General features: G+C 38.8%; 2 protein-coding genes across 2 annotated transcripts; both read right to left on the reverse strand.

Moving 5' to 3' along the window:
* Positions 1-2013: 2013 nt before the first annotated feature.
* LOC132797998 (branched-chain-amino-acid aminotransferase-like) lies at positions 2014-8880 on the reverse strand. The gene is made up of 7 exons (XM_060809725.1): positions 8609-8880; positions 3863-4404; positions 3627-3805; positions 3223-3457; positions 2841-3161; positions 2625-2779; positions 2014-2566 (listed from the first exon to the last, which is right to left on the reverse strand). Exons 1-7 carry the CDS (start codon positions 8878-8880, stop codon positions 2378-2380), a joined length of 1893 nt encoding a protein of 630 aa, XP_060665708.1. The 3' UTR covers positions 2014-2377.
* Positions 8881-9606: 726 nt separating this feature from the next.
* Positions 9607-15412, reverse strand: LOC132797999 (NCK-interacting protein with SH3 domain-like). Its single transcript, XM_060809727.1, has 7 exons — positions 15395-15412; positions 12990-13625; positions 11340-11537; positions 11151-11259; positions 10130-10339; positions 9893-10062; positions 9607-9835 (listed from the first exon to the last, which is right to left on the reverse strand). The coding sequence occupies exons 1-7, from the start codon at positions 15410-15412 to the stop codon at positions 9632-9634; spliced, it is 1545 nt and encodes a 514-aa protein (XP_060665710.1). The 3' UTR covers positions 9607-9631.
* Between the last annotated feature and the right edge of the window lie 2560 nt (positions 15413-17972).

Raw genomic sequence — 17972 nt, forward strand, 5'->3', positions numbered from 1 at the left:
CTCGGCATCTTTGCGACCAATTCGTTCAACAAGACAGGATCATGCAAAAGTCATGAAGACCCAATGCAGACATAGTTGCGCAGTAATTTTGGACAGCAAGGGCTAGTCGAATGACGGAGTCAAATTATCTGCCTTTATCGCTGGCTCGTCTCTCAATTTTCCTTGTAACGCGGCGTGTACTATTTCTGGTCGGCCATACAGCATTCTCAATGTTCCAATTGCATACGGCACTGTATCTGGCACCATCAATTTTCCGCGTACCGCTTCCAGTGCCTGGCCCTTAAGACACTTCTGTAAGCGTATAAGATTTTCCTCGTTACTGAATCCACATCTTTCCGTCGACTGCTCATAATTGCTAATGAACAGCAGCCATTCGTCAGGCTTTCCAGTGAAAGTAGGTAGATCTCGGCTAATGACATGTCGTGCACTGATTTGAGCGGCCGTCAAAGGCCCACTCCTAGCCAATGAATTGGCAGCGTGCATGTCATTTGGTTGTTGAAGATTACTGGGCAATCCCATTGATCCCGGCTGTGGCAATCCATTGATTATACCACCCATCGCTGCTGCAGTGTTCGCTTGATATGGCATTGACAATCCTCCACGAGATGAATCCATATGGAGCTTGTTGATCACCGTGCCATATCCTGAGCTATCAAAGTACATTTGTGTGTTTGCCGGTTTATGCTGGATAGGAGTTGATGAACTCGACGATGTGCTGATTCCATATGACGAAGATGAGCGGCCTATATTTGCTGCTCCATTGCGCTCAAAACCCGCGACAGCTGCCTGCACATTAACGGCTTCATGTAAACCATTGGCAGGTCCAATTGGATCTTGAGGAGCAGCTCCATCTAATTGCTGACCATCACTCGTCATCTCTTTTCCAGGCACGTGTTCCTCCCGATTTGCCATAGTCGTAGTTGAGGTTATGTCACGACTCCAGTTGCAAACTTTCAAAGTGCTCCACACACAATATGTTTGTCTCAAAAACTGATATTATTCCAGATTCAGACTGATATTCCAAAATAAGACTGAATATTCGAGTCTTAGCAAGAATATTTCAGAATGAGACTGAATATTTCAGAATGTTGGCACCGGATCCGTGCCTTGGTTGGTGTGCCGTTGCTCGTACTTCGAGCAATCCACTATAAGGAAACTTTTCAATTAAAAAATTATTAATAAATTGAAATATTCTTAGAATAATTAACAAGATTTATATTAGTAGCAAATGTCAGAAGAAACAATAAAAATTTCCTCCAGCCCTCTGCCGGCTGACGGATGAGTCCTTATCAACAACATATTAGAACCACTTGAGAATTGCAACAGACGAATAAGTAAAATTTACTATTTACGTTTTTAATTTGTGTAAACAAACCTGGAATTATGCCATACAATTTTGTAATTGGAGAACGAAATATTGCATTCTTTGAAGCTGATCATGCCAATAACATAAACAAGTTAGAAAGCTACAGTCGAGTGTGCTCGACTGTGAGATACCCGCTACCCATTTTGAATAAAAGCAAAATATTGCGGTATTATTTTCAAAATATACCGAAAATACTAAAAATATACCCAATGGAACGGACAGACAACCAAACGGACAGACGGACATGGCTAGATCGTCTCGGCTGTCAAAAATATATATACTTCATAGGGTCAAATGCATTTTCCTCCGGTACGTTTCCAAAATTATTTTTGTTTTGTGTGTGCGTTGTTTTTTGTAATTTTTTTTGATTGTTTTAAATTTTTTTTTTGTTTTTGATTTTTAGATCTGCTCTTGCTTGGGCAGTTCCTGAACTTAAGACTTTGGTTAGCAATTAAATTATTTTTAGGTTTTCTTTAAAGAATTTTGTTGTTGTTTCGATATTTGTCGTTTTGCTAATTGGAAGTAAAAGCGTGAACAAGTTATTCATAAATTTTATGAAATCCACGTCTCTGATCTGATTTGAATTGAATTAAGTAAATTTCTCATAAATCAAAAACGAAACGAAACGAAACAGTAAAAAAGTGATAATCAAAAAAAAAAAAAACATCGAATATAAATAAATAGAAATTAGATTGATATATGATATATCGTATATCGTATATAGATAGGTAAATGTATATAGTAACTATATAGCATGGGTGCAAAGCCCGGCCCTTAACTTATAGCTAATTAGGTAAGCAGATCTATACATAAATATATATAGCTTTTAGTATATGTGTGTTTTACGTATAGTTCGAATGTTGTGCAAACATTCATTTAAATGCAACAAACAAAAATTCGAGCACATTTTTCAACCCAGAAACTCTCCTCTCTTCTGACTTCCAAAAATTCTTTTCCTCTTCTCTAAAAACTATAACCTACTAATACACAAGTGCGGCACAAGTTGGATGCTTAGTCAATGACCACCGACCAGGGATGATCCACTTTGCCGTACTGAATGTCGGTCAACGTTTCGCGAATCAGTTCATGCACCGGCTTCTCCTGCTCCATGGTGGGAATATACAGATCCTGGCCCAAATAGTTGATGCGATTGATGGGACTTACCACATAGGCGGTGCCAGTGCCGAACAGCTCCAGTAACTGCAAGAAATGTGAACGGAAATTAGTTTCACGTGAGATAATCAAGTGCTTGAACAACGCGTCCTTGGTTGAGCAGCTCGGAGACCATGGGCATGGTGAAGGTGGCTTCGCGTACCTTGAATTTGCCCCACTGGCGAGTCATGGCCAGAATGGAGTCGCGTGTGATGCCCGGCAGAATGAGACCATTCAGCGGTGGTGTAATCAGTTCTTGTTCTGTAAATTAAGCAGAAGTGAGTAAAAATGTTGAAAAGTAGCGAGTTAAGCAAGATGTTACCTCCTTGATCGTTGACGTAGAACATGAATATGTTCATGGTGCCCACTTCGGTGAGCTGGTGATCCTCGCCATAAAGCCAGAGCACCTGTTGCAGGCCACGAGCAGAGGCCTCCTTTTGTACATTGATGGTGGGTGCATAGTTGGAGCCCATTTTGCGATTGCCAACGCCGCCGTGCCAGGCGCGAGTGTAGGAGGGATCGGCAAGCAGGGAGACGGCGCCATTGCTGCCAGTCTTAAAGTAGCTGCCCACTGGGCTGAGTATGGAGTAGAGTAGCGCCGAGTCTGAGGAGGCCACACCCACACATGGTACGTGTACGTGGGCTGTAAAAAAACAAAACAGAACAGATTAGTAAAGGTCTTGGAAGAATGGAGATATTTTCACTCACATCAATGCCAATCAAGGTGGGACGAATGTAAAGGCTGGCGGCTTCTGTGTGTGGCACCCACTCGGAGTCGATGGAGAGCAGACGAGAGAGACATTGTACGAATTCCTTGCCCTCAAAGGTGGGCAGACCGGAACGCTGGGCGGCCAGATTCATGCGATTCATGTTCATGTCCGCTCGGAAGATGCGGATTTTGCCATCGACACCGCGATAAGCTTTCATGCCCTCAAACAGCTGCAACGACAGGCAACAACAGTTTCAGTCTCGATAAGGAACAGCACTAATCAGATCAGATCAGATGATGATGAAGCGAATAATGATGCGAATGATGATGACGAGCATGATCCAATTGATCATTGATGATAGGCACGTGTGGCTTCTACTGACGCACTGACGCACTCACCTCGACGGCATAGTGAAGCACTTTGGCATTCGGAAGCATGACCAGGTTCTCGAGGGGCGTAATCTCTGGTTTCTGCCATCCGCCCAAGCTCTTGTGATAGTAGATCTTGAGCATGTGATCCGTGAACAGTTTGCCAAAGCCAAGTTCCAGGACCGTCCCATGTTTCACTCTAGTATGTTCTAGTGTTGCCACTCAACTAACGTCACCATTTGATTGTCATTTCCACTTGGCGTTACCACTAAGGGAACGCCGCTCCTCGCGCTCAATGTCCAGGATGTCATCGGCATCAACTTCGCCAATTACTTCATCGATTTGCTCTTCGCCCGATATGATGACCATCTGATCGTCGAGCATTTGCAGCTGCATTTCCATTACCTCAATGTCATCGTCCTCCTCGGCCTCCAGTAGTTCCTCTTCGTCCTCCTCGGGTTCGGCCTCGGCCTCGGCATCAATCTCTTCCTCCTCCACCTGGGAATCGTATACACTTTTAATGGTCACATACTCAATGTCAGTAGGTTGAAAGTCTCCCAAAGATTCGCTGGCATCATCAGTTTCTGAGTCCAACTCATCCACCTCCATCTCGGTGACCTCCTCGACCAAGTATTTCTGTCCCGGCACCGGCTGTTGGCTGTATGCCTCCACAAGAGCGGTCACATGATGTGGACCCGAGTTGCTGCCTTTGGCTGAGGCCACTGCTTCAGCCTCATTGGCGCCGTGGCCGCCCAGCAGCTCGTTCACAACATTCTCTTGATTGGCGGAGGCAGCGGCAGCGGCAGCACTGTTGCTGTTATTGGCATTGTTGTTGTCCATCTCCTCGAGGCCAAAACGCAAAAGTTCGTCGGAATCGATGACCATGCGCTTGAAATCGAACGCTTGCTCCAACAATTGCAAACAATGCATGCAAATGTGCTGTGGCAAATGTGCTGCGGCTCCATCTTGCGGCTCAAACGACAAGCTGGAGCAATAGTTGAGCTATTAAAAGAATTCACTTTGACGAAGTCGTGTCAGAAATTAAATGCTTAAACAATAAAAATCTCCAGGCCCGGATAAGGTAGACGGCATCACTCTTAAAACTCTACCATTAAAATGCATACGATTTCTAACGCTAGTACTTAACGCTATTCTCAGGCTAGACTATTTCCCAAGTCAATGGAAATGTGCAGAAATCATTATGATCCTCAAGCGAAACAAGCCAGAAGTTGAACTATCATCCTACCGTCCCATTAGTCTGTTGACAATATTCTCGAAAGTATTTGAAACAAGTAAGAAAGTTACAGTCGAGTGTGCTCGACTGTGAGATACCCGCTACCCATTTTTAATAAGGGCAAAATATTGCGGTATTATTTTATAAATATACCGAATATACTAAAAATACTAAAAATATACCAAATGGTATGTTTGGTATATCGATACAGCACACCATTCAAAATATACCATAGACGACACAATGTACCAGATTGTCACCCAAAGCAACTCAGACCCCTAGTAAGTAGGCGTTTTTGCCCATACAAAAGTATTTATTTAATAACTTCCACAATTTTTATCTGATCGCAACCAAATTTTCAGGAATCATAACTACTATAGTAATTATTGTATATACAACTCTAGCTTTAAATTTACGCTTGTTATTCGATTTTTGATTTGCGGGGGCGGAAGTGGGCGTGGCAAAAATTTGAAACAAACTTGATCTGCGTGCAAACATAACAAATGCTGTCGAAAAAATTTATAGCTCTATCTCTTATAGTCTCTGAGATCCAGTGTTTCATACGGACAGACGGACAGACACACAGACACACAGACGGACAGACGGACATGGCTATATCGTCTCGGCTGATCAAGAATATATATACTTTATAGGGTCGGAGATGCCCCTTCTACCTGTTACATACATTTCCTGCCGGCACAAAGTTATAATACCCTTCTACCCTATGGGTAGCGGGTATAAAAATACGACTTAAGAGGATGTTGCCAATTTTGGACGAACTTGCCATCATTCCTGAATATCAATTCGGATTTAGAAGAGGCCACGGCACCACTGAACAATGTCATAGGTCATTAATGAAATTGTATATGCACTTGAGAACAAAAATACTGTACTGCTACGTTTCTTCATGTTCAACAAGCGTTTGATCATGTTTGGCACAATGGACTGCTCTTCAAGATAAAGAATTGGCTACCTGCCCCATACTATCTATTACTGAGATCCTACTTGTCGAAGAGATGCTTCTACGTTCAGCAGAGAAATGATACATCAACACTATTTCTCATAAACGCAGGCGTTCGTCAAGGGAGTGTACTAGGACCAGTCCTCTACACTTTATACACGGCAGATATGCCAGCAACAAACAACTGCACCATTGCAACATATGCTGACGATACAGTCATTCTGGCAACAAGCTCTTCTCGAGACGAAGCATCTCAACTGTTGCAAAGTGAGCTCAGTCTGATTGAAGTCTGGTTTCTTCGCTGGAAAATTAAAATTAATTCCCTGAAGTCTGTCCAAATAACTTTTGCACTAAGACCAGGAAGATGCCCTAATGTAACACTTTACGGCTCAGCAATTCCAGAAGATACCTGTGTGAAGTATCTTGGCATGCACCTCGACTGCAGACTAACATGGAAACCGCACTTAAAAGCGAAATGTCAATAACTCAAAATAAAAACACTGAAAATGTCCTGGTTACTAAGTAGAAAATCCGCGGTTACTTTGGAAAACAAAATTTTCCTCTACAAAGCCATTTTGAAGCCTGTTTGGACATACGCTATTCAGCTCTGGGGAACAACTAGTAATTCAAATATTGAAATACTTCAGCGCTACCAATCAAAAACATTGCGACAAATTGTTAACGCTCCATTTTATGTAACCAATGCAAATATTCACAGAGATCTAAATATTCCAACTATAAAAGAAGAGATAAAGAAATATAGTAAGAAATATACAGATAGACTTCACAATCTTGTAAATAATTTAGCCCTAGGTCTTTAAGACAATAGCTCAACTGTTAGAAGTCTTAAAAGATTTCACATTCTTGATCTTATGTATGCAAAGGTTAATTTAAGTAAACAAGAAGTTATATTTAATAGCAGGTTTCACTGGAAATCTGCTATTCCTGTTATGTAAATATTAGTCATAAAATTTACTTATTGTCTTAAGACAGATTGTAAATAAAAATTAAACGAAAAAAAAAATATATATATATATTCCAAGTGTTTATGTAAACTATTGAAATTTATTTCAACTTTTACCCCGAAGACTTAAACGTCTAATTGAAATGTTTCTTTGAATTTCACATGTTTTTATTGCGTTTTTACATTGTACAACTAATTACAGCCCTTTGATTTTATTTAATTATACATACTAAAATGTGAAACATACTAAAAACAAAAGCAAAAACTATTTACTTGCATATTGCCGTTTTAATATCAATATTACAAGTGAAAATTTAAAAAAATTAAATTGGTCAGCAGTAATTTGTATGATTTCAAATCTAATTAAAACCTTGATTTTTTTGTCTGTCTGCTGCCCTTAATTTAACATATCATATGTTTTGAATCACTAATTATCAAACAAAAAAAAATATATTATTATAAATAGTTTTAATTTGTGAGACCCATTGCGCTCCTTAGGGTCAAAAATCTTGCAGCGGGCAACGGCTTCGTGAGGACATCAGCCACCTGGTGTTCTGTGGGAATATATTAAATAAAATATAAAAAAATTTTAATTAAATGTGAATAAAATTTGGTGACAACAAAAGGAGCATACAAATATAATTGTGGAAATGTAGCATCAAACTGGATGCAAAAACAGTATATACATATGTTATCGCAACATCTCATCACTAATATATTAAATCAGTATATATTATATATCGAATATCGGTTGATGTTTGGCCTTACATGGTCTCACTTTTTCTTAATCTGTGCTGAGCAGCTAATTGAGCTCTGTTTTTACGCATTCAATATGCGGCTCCACTTTTGCCCTTGTTTACATTAGTGAACGTGTGAATGGCAAGAGACATGAATTAATCGCAGCGGCGTTGTAGCTTAAGAGATTTTATCATCTCTTACACCACAGCGAATAAATCGCAGCGGCAGCGGCGGGAATATATAATTATATTGCGTCTTATGATCGTATGTATGCATGCAGAGGTCTGCATGAATACAGTCAAAACAGCATTTGGTACTCTCACTCAAAGTTCTGACTGACTGAGTGAGACATTGTGTAAAACGGATTTGGCAAATGTGGTGAAGGCATGAGTAGAAAATTTACCGTATCCGAACGGCGAAGCAATGCAAGAATGAGTTTCGCCACCGAGTACTCGGTTAGTTGTGCGCCGCATTGGCGATGCCAAATTTTTGCGTGTTTGTTTTATACCCGCTACCCATAGGATAGAAGGGTATTATAATTTTGTGCCGACTGGAAATTTATGTAACAGGTAGAGGGAGGCATCTCCGACCCTATGAAGTATATATATTTTTGATCAGCGTCAACAGCCGAGACGATCTAGCCATGTCCGTCTATCCGTTTGGTTGTCTGTCCGTTCCATTGGGTATATTTTTAGTATTTTCGGTATATTTTGAAAATAATACCGCAATATTTTGCTTTTATTCAAAATGGGTAGCGGGTATCTCACAGTCGAGCACACTCGACTGTAGCTTTCTAACTTGTTTATGTTATTGGCATGATCAGCTTCAAAGAATGCAATATTTCGTTCTCCAATTACAAAATTGTATGGCATAATTCCAGGTTTGTTTACACAAATTAAAAACGTAAATAGTAAATTTTACTTATTCGTCTGTTGCAATTCTCAAGTGGTTCTAGTATGTTGTTGATAAGGACTCATCCGTCAGCTGGCAGAGGGTTGGAGGAAATTTTTATTGTTTCTTCTGACATTTGCTACTATTATAAATCTTGTTAATTATTCTAATAATATTTCAATTTATTAATAATTTTTAATTGAAAAGTTTCCTTATAATTTTACATATTTCTGTTGCTGCGACGGCGACAATTGTGATTGGGCCTGTGATGAGCATGGGTGCGCATGTGTGCCGCCAGGTTGCGCCGATGTTTCACCATCTCGCCGCACACTTCGAGCAATTGCGATTGGGACTGTGCTGAGCTATTATGGACACGCATATGGTTACTGAGGCCTTTCTTGGTTGCGAATGCCTTGATGCATTCGTCGCACTTGAAGGGCTCAATTACTTTATCGATTTGCTCTTCGCCCGATATGACCATCTGATCGTCGACCATCTGCAGTTCGTCCCCTCGGTTAATTCGTTTTTTTCGTGAGCATTTTTGCTATATTGTTGTTGCTTGTTATTGTTTGTTTTCTTGATAAACTTGTTGTTAAAAAGAATATATCATTTTGCTTTCACTTTTGTTCTTGTTGTCTGCAATTTGAGAATATCATTTTTTTTGTATATTTGATCTTTGAAATGTGCGGCTTATTAATTTCTTTTCTGCATTTAGTTAAGTTAATTCGTTTTTTTTCGTGAGCATTTTTGCTATATTGTTGTTGCTTGTTATTGTTTGTTTTCTTGATAAACTTGTTGTTAAAAATTCTTTTGTACATTTTTTTGTTTTGTGTTTTTCTGTTTCAATTCAATTTAACAATTTTTTTTTTTTGTTGGGGATTTTTGTTTTATCGTTTAACAATAAACTTAATATGTTTATAAACTTTAATACCAATTAAAAACGTCTTACAAATTAATAAACACGTATTATATAAAATTGTATTTGTCGAAAAGTTTGTTTGTTTTGCATTTTCATTTCTTGTTATTGATTTGATTAGATAGAGATAGCGATCAGTTGATTCATTTTTTTAAGGCTATCCGAAAAGTTATTTAGCTGCTGTTGATTTCTCAGTTTTGTAAACTATACAATTTAAAATTGAAAATATTTTTGGTTGGCTCGCTTTGGTAGTCTCACTAGCAACGCTTTAGATTGGTATTTATTTTGGTTTTAGTTGGTTTTAGGAGTTGTGTTTTTTCTGTTTGCAATTCTAGATTCTGGCTCTGTCTTTTAACAATTGGGGAAATTCGTTGGCGATTTCGCGCACCAACTGCTGATCGGATGCACTGCATTCGGTCTCCTCGCAAAATATGCGCATAAAGATCTTCATGAGATCGTGCTTGCGATGCTGATGGTCCTGATAGTTTGTGTTGCGCAAAATGCGACGACACAGCTCCAAATAGCACGGACGTAACTAACACCCAGATTATTAGTAAGGTAATTATATAATACATATATTATTACTTAACACATTGCCCGCATCCAGATCGGAAAGTTGACGCACCACAATATCGATGAGGTCATTGATATGGTTTGTATAAAACATGCCAGCCGTATCCGGATTACTGAAGATGTCAATAAACATGCGCAGCACCGTGTTCATGTGCTCATTGTGATGCTTCAGCAGTCGCGTTGGATCATCTAAGTATTATAGTATTATAGTATATAGTATTAATCACAAAATAAAGTACACATTGTTTGGCTTTACCTTCTCGATTGAGCAGCAACAAGAGCTTCTCGGTGAACACTTTGGCTGTGGGCCGATTCTGCATGGCTTCGATGATCACATTCACCGCATGCTCGCTAAACTGCTGATTGAATGCCAGTATCAGAGCGATCACCATATCCACCAGCACCTCCCGGTTGTTGCCCTCGACTATTTCAAGCAAAAAGCTGGCAAAGTGCACGCCCAAATAATCTGCAAAAGTTAAGAACAAATTATTAGATATCTAAGTGAATAAAATAATTGAAAATGTTCTAATCTATATCCAACACTTTATGATTATATATATGAGAAATTCTCTAACGAAAATATCGCATGTGACAATATTTAACGTGGAACAACATGTTTTTATTTTAAGCAAAAATAAATCCTATAGCTCTTGATTAGCACTTTTATTAGAGCCAAGAATAATTTTGGCATTATTTTTCAGTTTAAAGATAATTGCAAATATTATCGAAATGAACGCAAAAAATAATGAATTTATGTATTTTATAGTAAAATAAAAAAGTTCCTAAAATCAATCTTAGCTCTAAATATAGTGTTAATCCAGAGGTATAAGAATAACCTTTACTTATTCTTAAAATTTTTTCAGTTTATGTTTTTACTGTAAATATCACGTGACAAATTTTGTCTGTGAATTAGCCACATACAAATTTGTAACTTTCAAGTTAAACAGTCAAAATCACAGCTACGTATGACGTTAACAATTTGAGAATCGCAGAGAAGGGAAGTTCAGAATTTACTAACAAACAAAAGCAAAGAGCTACAACACTTTATGCTTTAATGCTTGCCAAACTTGCAATAAGTGTTTTAATATCTTTAAAGCACGATATTTATAAGTCGATTAAAGCAAATTATGATAGTTTAGTTAGTCAATGCATAAGAAGTTTGTCAAGACAAACGAATTAGTTGATTGTTTTCCAAATTAAATGAAATGTCACAAAGAATTTCCCTAAATAACCTAGTAATTCCCATTAAAAGCTGCTTTAAAATGCAATTTGCTCACCTTGATGATTCACAGGCATCAGCTGGCCCAACGAGAATATTATGGTTAGCATCTTGACCAGCTGCTTAAACAGATCCAGATCGGCAAAGTGTGCCTTCATGTCTTTGACCTTAAGAAATTCAATTTTGTCCACAAATTAGATCACTTTGCAAAGCAAATATACATACATGAATAAAATGTGCAACTTACAATCTCGAGTGGCAGCAGTGAAGTTAGCAGAATGTCGACGATAATGTGATCAAGATGACAGGCAGCTGTGAAGGTCTGAAGCAGGAGGCGTTTGATGGACCAGCGTCTCTCCATCTGATAGTACTGCACCAGATTGATGAACATCTGATACTGATCGCGCGACATCTCATAGCAACTGATGTTCTCATCCGCATTGTTCTGTCCAGCACAAGCAGACAGAGAAGAGAATAAACAAAGTTAATAAAAGGTAAATAAGCTTAATTCGTTTAACGGCCAAAATAGTGTTCATTAAAATAGGTGTAGCAACATCATATGTATTTCTGTGTATTTCTATGAAATTCTTTCCATCTTGTGTTTCAGTAAAGTGAGTAAACAATGCCACTAAATGCGTTACGTTCTTGTGCGACCCTTAAGTGGGTCAATTTCGAGACGAAGTGTTTTTAGAAGTGGCCGTTAAGCGCAACGGTTGTGATGTGCAATTTTTTCTAAATTTTGACAGTTAAGTGAGTAGACTTTGCCACTAAGTTCATTTTAGGAGCGGTCGCTAAGTGGGAAATAACTAATGTGTAATTCTGTGTAAGTAAACTTTGTCACAAAGTGCATTTCAGATGTGGTTGCTAAGTGCGAAATTTAGGATATGCAGTTCTAACGCTCTTGAATGACAGTTAAGTGAGTAAATTTTGTCACTAAGTTCATTTTAGGGGCGGTCGCTAAGTGCGAAATAACTGATGTGCAATTCTAACTCTATTGTCTGACCCTTAAGTAAGTAAACTTTGCTACTAAGTGCATTTCAGATGTGGCCGTTAAGTGCGAAATTTGGAATGTGCAATTCTTACGCTTTTGTGTGACTCTTAAATGAGTAAGCTTTGCCACTGAGTGCATTTTAGATGTGGCCGCTAAGTGCGAAATTTTGTATGTGCAATTCTAACGCTCTTGAATGACAGTTAAGTGAGTTAACCTTGTCACTAAGTTATTTTTAGGGATGACCGCTAAATGAAAAATAACTGATGTGCAATTCTAGCGCTCTTGTGTGACTCTTAAGTGAGTAAACTTTGCCACTAAAATCATTTAGGGTGTGGCCGCTAAGTGGGAAATAACTTATGTGCAATTCTAACGCTCTTGTGTGACCCTTAAGTGAGTAAACTTTGCCACTAAGTGCATTTAAGATGTGGCCGCTAAGTGCGAAATAACTGATGTGCAATTCTAACTCTCTTGTGTGACCCTTAAGTGAGTAAACTTTCCCACTAAGTGCATTTCAGATGTGGCCGTTAAGTGCGAAATTTGGAATGTGTAGTTCTTACGCTTTTGTGTGACTCTTAAGTGAGTAAACTTTGCCACTAAAATCATTTAAGGTGTGACCGCAAAGTGCGAAATAACTGATGTGTAATTCTAAATCTATTGTCTGACCCTTAAGTGAGTAAACATTGCCACTAAGTGCATTTCAGATGTGGTTGCTAAGTGTGAAATTTAGGATGTGCAGTTCTAACGCTCTTGAATGACAGTTAAGTGAGTAAAATCATTTAAGGTGTGGCCGCTAAGTGCGAAATAACTGAAGTGCAATTCTAACTCTCTTATATGCCCCTTAAGTGTCACTAAGTGCATTTCAGATATGGCCGTTAAGTGCATAAGTTAGAATGTAGCTTCACTCACCAGTATTTCGACAAGTTCCTCAAGAAACTGTATAATATCCTCATCATCTTCGTAGAGCATCCAATTGCGCTGCTCCGTATCGTTCTTGCAATCGGCCAACTGGTTAAACAAATACTGCAAACGCTTCGCATCGTGTGTGATGCCCAGCAGCTCCTTGGGCGTCGGCACTTTGCCGGTAACATGGACAGCAACTGGCTCCAGATACGGATTGATGGCGCCATTGTACAACTCCTCCAGGCTGGTCAACACAACACGCAATGCCTTGCACGACAAATCGAAACTGAGATTCGTATTCCGACGCAGCTCATCGACAATTTGATAGACATCCGATGACTCCACCTTCAGCTGTCCTCGGCCATTGCTCGATGATGACGCTCCCGCTGTTCCCGCTGCTGCAGCAGCTGCGAGATGATGCGGTGGCGATGGACTCTCAATGCTGTCGTCCAGCGCTTGACTGTTGTCGGCACTATTGATGGCCGGATTTGTGCAGCCATTGCAGCCATCATCATCGACATCGACATCGACATCATCATCCTCATCGCTCGCCTCATCCGATTTATCATCCGCTCCCTGGCTAAGACTTAGACTCTGTGGCTCAGCATGCGTTGGTTTTCGAGTCGATGACGACGCCGTCGCCTAGGCGCTGGCTTCTCCGGGCTTTGCTCAGATAGCATGGGGGTTCAAGGAAAGGGCCAACTAATAGGACGCACCACTTATAATAATAATACATTTAAAATTTCGCGTACATATGGGAAAACAGAGAAGATGGAGTGTAAAGGGAAGGTTACATTAAACAATAGTGAAAGAGACGAGAAAGGGAAGGAGAGGAAGGTAGGTTAACAAAGAAGACGGAGCCACTCTCTAACGCAATACAGCTGTTATTGTGTGCAGACGCCCACCCTACCGTGATCCTGCATTCAAATGCCAAAAATTAAAAATTTGGCAGGATCCCTAAGAGACAGTGGTTCGGCTAATCTACTCCTGCTTGGTTAGGCATGTTTCCAAATAAAAGTAAACAATTAAGCGGACATACTTAATTTATTAACATATGACAAAAATAATTTGAATATTAACAACATTATGAAATGACAAAAAATATGACAAGAGAAAATAAATAAATAAATAAATTAACGGACAAACATAGTAAGTGTGTATGAGGCAGAAATTATTTAAATAAGGCAAAAAGGAAAGAATAAATAAATAAATACTAAAAATAATTAACCTATAAATATAAAATATGATCTAGCATAAATATAATATAACTAATTATTTTTGGGGTTTGAAAATTACTAATACTTTAAGAATTTTGAAATTAAAATGACTTCATTGAGAATGATGAAAAGCACAATGAATATAGGCAAACATGATCTATCTTTTTAAACAGAAAAGCTCTGCGCAAGCAATTGGATGAGGATCAGCTGATGACTGTCACTCAATGCAGGCATGTATATGGCCAGCCTTACGAGGTCATTGACCGCTGGGACTGCAGTAGCAGCTGTAGCAGCGCTATGGTGAGATGCACCAAAAGCTCTAACTCATATGTATATATTATCAATTAGTAAGAGTGAAACAGACTTACATACATTCGGCGACTCCCACGCAGAAAGATCTTTCCTTGTGGTAGTGACTGTCTGTGGTGATGCTGTGGATAAATAGTAACAATAAAGCTTTTGCGCATGCGTAAAAGCTGGCTGCTATGATCTGCTAATGCAATTCCACACAAACATACAAATGTATGTAAGTATGAGTGCACCTACTTTGCAGGCAATACAGAAACAAGAAATTTTACAACTAAATACAATTTTAAAAAGATATTTCGCCTATATATGGTGCCTTGTATGCATTCTTAAATGATTGCCAATTCTATTTTATACAATAGTACAGTGGTACTTGTATTATGAAGGCCCAAGAAAAGTTGTTGGTTCAACTTTCTCGCCACATCATATTACACTTACAACATTGATAAACATTCACTTAAAATGCACATTTTACTAAACAATCTAAGCTAACAATAATTCAACAAAAACAATCAAAAACATAGGCTGACAATCAGCTATTCGCCTTCGACCGCGATGACACAATAAGGAGCAGCACAATTCGTAGCTAGCGATTGAGGCGAGGCTGCCAACGCACTATGTTGAATTTGACCCGTTTTTGTGGCCAAAATTAAAATTTTTCAAATTAAGAAGATGTTTGAATGCAGGTTTCTTGAATAATGAAGGTTATTACTATAGGAAGGTATTTTCGAAAAGTGGGCGTGTCAACGACCACAGAAATCGAAAAAGCGAATATCTAAAGCAATATTTTCAAGGGATGAATGTCCTTTTCAAATGCGTTCTGCAAATTTGGTCCAGATCGGATAATAAATATGGAAGTTATTCAAGAAAAAATCGCAAAGGCTTCACCAAGGGCTTGTTTATCATTTTGCGAAAAGTGACGGTTTTTCAGGGTTTAACGCAAGTAATCTTAATAGGACAGCAAGTTCAACAAGTAATGAAAGTGTATATGTCATCTTGTTTCTCGCAAAAGCACCTTGCTTACGCCACACTTCTAGCAGTTCTGCAATTCTGATCAAAATGTTGCTCCCCAATAATTCAAATTACGCAAAAACGCATAATGAGCTTATATATTATGAATTTATAATTGACAAATCTACAACATCTATATGGACACTCACTAAACAAATTTGAACATTTTAGTTAAAACCTTTTGAAAAGTTCAACTTTCTTTCGAAAAGTGACAAGGGGACAATACTTGCTAAATATACAAATTGTTAGAAAAATACGAACAAAACACGCAACATATTAGTATCAACACATAGTAATAACCTGAAGAAGTAATATTATTTTTGAATTTTATTATTTAATGATTTTTGTGGGGATATGCCAATTTGAAATTGCACCGCAAATTTAACATTTAACACTGCACGTGGTGTCTGCTTGCAACAGCGGACTTTAACAGCTGATATTTTAACATTAAACTGTTAAGTTAGATTTAGTGTAAATACTGGGTTTTATATAAATTGTAACTGGGTTTTATATAAAATAAGACTAAGTGCCGAATATAAAAATAAATAGACAAAACTAAACTTAGAACAACGAAAAACTAAACATACGTTCAACAAATATTTACCCTAATCTGGAAAACGACACTTGGTATGGGAGGACGTGGAAGTGGACAACCATCTATTGCGTAGGTTAAGTGGACGGCATAGGTGCACTTTTGTGAAAAAACACAATTAACGTATTAGTATATCAATTATACATTGCAGTACCATTGTATACTTACAAATACGATATATGCAACGGACTTCGCCAACCACTTCACTGAGATCTATTTTTTGGTTTTAGTCACATGCACTTTTACACATTTTTTCCTCATGTTCGGCACATAACCTGCCAACCATTTTCTTGCCAACAAAACCAACAACAAAAACCTTTTTCGGAATTTTGACAAATAATCATACTCAAAAAGGTAATCGTTGTCTATTTTGGTGTGGAATTAACACGATCAGCTGATCTAGCAATTCATGCTTGCATGTATCGTAGTCCACCAATAGATGGCGCTATTATTGGAGCTTTGTGGCAACTCTGTCATCCACCTATTGCCCATATGCTGGCAACACCAAACGTTTAGTTGGGCAACCCGTTAATCGATCGCAGCCAACTTCATGGCGAAGCCACTTGAATTTGTGCATTCAATTTCACCAGTCATACGTTTAATATAATCAATAAAGTTAAGTTAAAATACAACGGCGTTTTCATCAAATCTCTCACACCTATGAAGACGCCAAAGCTTTCAGACTCATGGATACTAAAGCTCCACCACTCAATACAAAACGTGACAATACATTTAGTACCATTTTCTCAGACTACAAAATTAATTTTCTACAACTAAACAAATTAAATAATATAAATTAAATATGACAATACACATATAAATAAATAATATAATAGATAGAATTATGTATGTGTGCAGAAAAAGAAGAAAAAAATGTTGCATACTTTTAGGCTTAGTCAATTTCAACTACGACAAGCGGCCTATTACAGTGTTTTATTTATTAACAATAGACGCGCAAATAAAGCTACTAAAAAGCTTAGTAGTGCAACATTTGGAGGCCCCGGCGAGATACAATATACTCTCGTTAAGTGTTGTGAATGCAATTGATTTGCATAAATAATTGTTGAAAATAACTAAACATAAATAAAAATAGCAATAACCATTAGTGAAACATTTAAAGTGCAAAGTGCTCGAGAGTGCGAATTTTCTACTGGGGCTTTGCCAGCGCATTTCCTACTGGGCATTTGTAATCGGTGATTCTCTTTTGTGCATTGGAATTTCACCGTTACGTTCGCTATATATTGTACATATGCATATATATTTAACAAGCGGTGCATTTCTGTTCTTGCATTCTCCGTTGTTTGCGCATGTTCGCCGCTGCTTCGTTGCTTCCACACCTTCTCCGCTCTCGGTCGCTTGTCTATGCTCCGCTACTCCGCTGTCGCAGCTGCGTGCATTGCCCTTCTTGTTGCTCTCTCTTATGCTCTCGGTTTGTGTGATCTATGTAAATCAGCTAATCAACTGATTAACTTTGAACTGCTGCTGTGCGTAAGCAACTCGCGCGCGTTTGTGATCGCACGCATGTTCGCCGCTGCTTCGTTTTAACCTTCTCCGCTCTCGGTCGCTTGTCTATGCTCCGCTTGTCGCAGCTGCGTGCATTGCCCTTCTTGTTGCTTACTTGTGATCTATGCTCAACTGCTGCTGCTGTGCGTAAGCACTCGCGCGCGTTTGTGACTAGCGTTTGCTTCACTTTAATAAGCAACGCGAGTTTGACGCGTTTTGTCTTGCTTTGAACTGCTGCTGTGCTTAAGCAAACCGCGCGCGTTTGTAATCGCGGTTTGACGCATTTTATACCCGCTACCCATAGGGTAGAAGGGTATTATAACTTTGTGCCGGCAGGAAATGTATGTAACAGGTAGAAGG

This window comes from Drosophila nasuta, unplaced genomic scaffold (assembly GCF_023558535.2).
Source record: "Drosophila nasuta strain 15112-1781.00 unplaced genomic scaffold, ASM2355853v1 ctg55_pilon, whole genome shotgun sequence".
Lineage (NCBI taxonomy): Eukaryota > Metazoa > Arthropoda > Insecta > Diptera > Drosophilidae > Drosophila > Drosophila nasuta.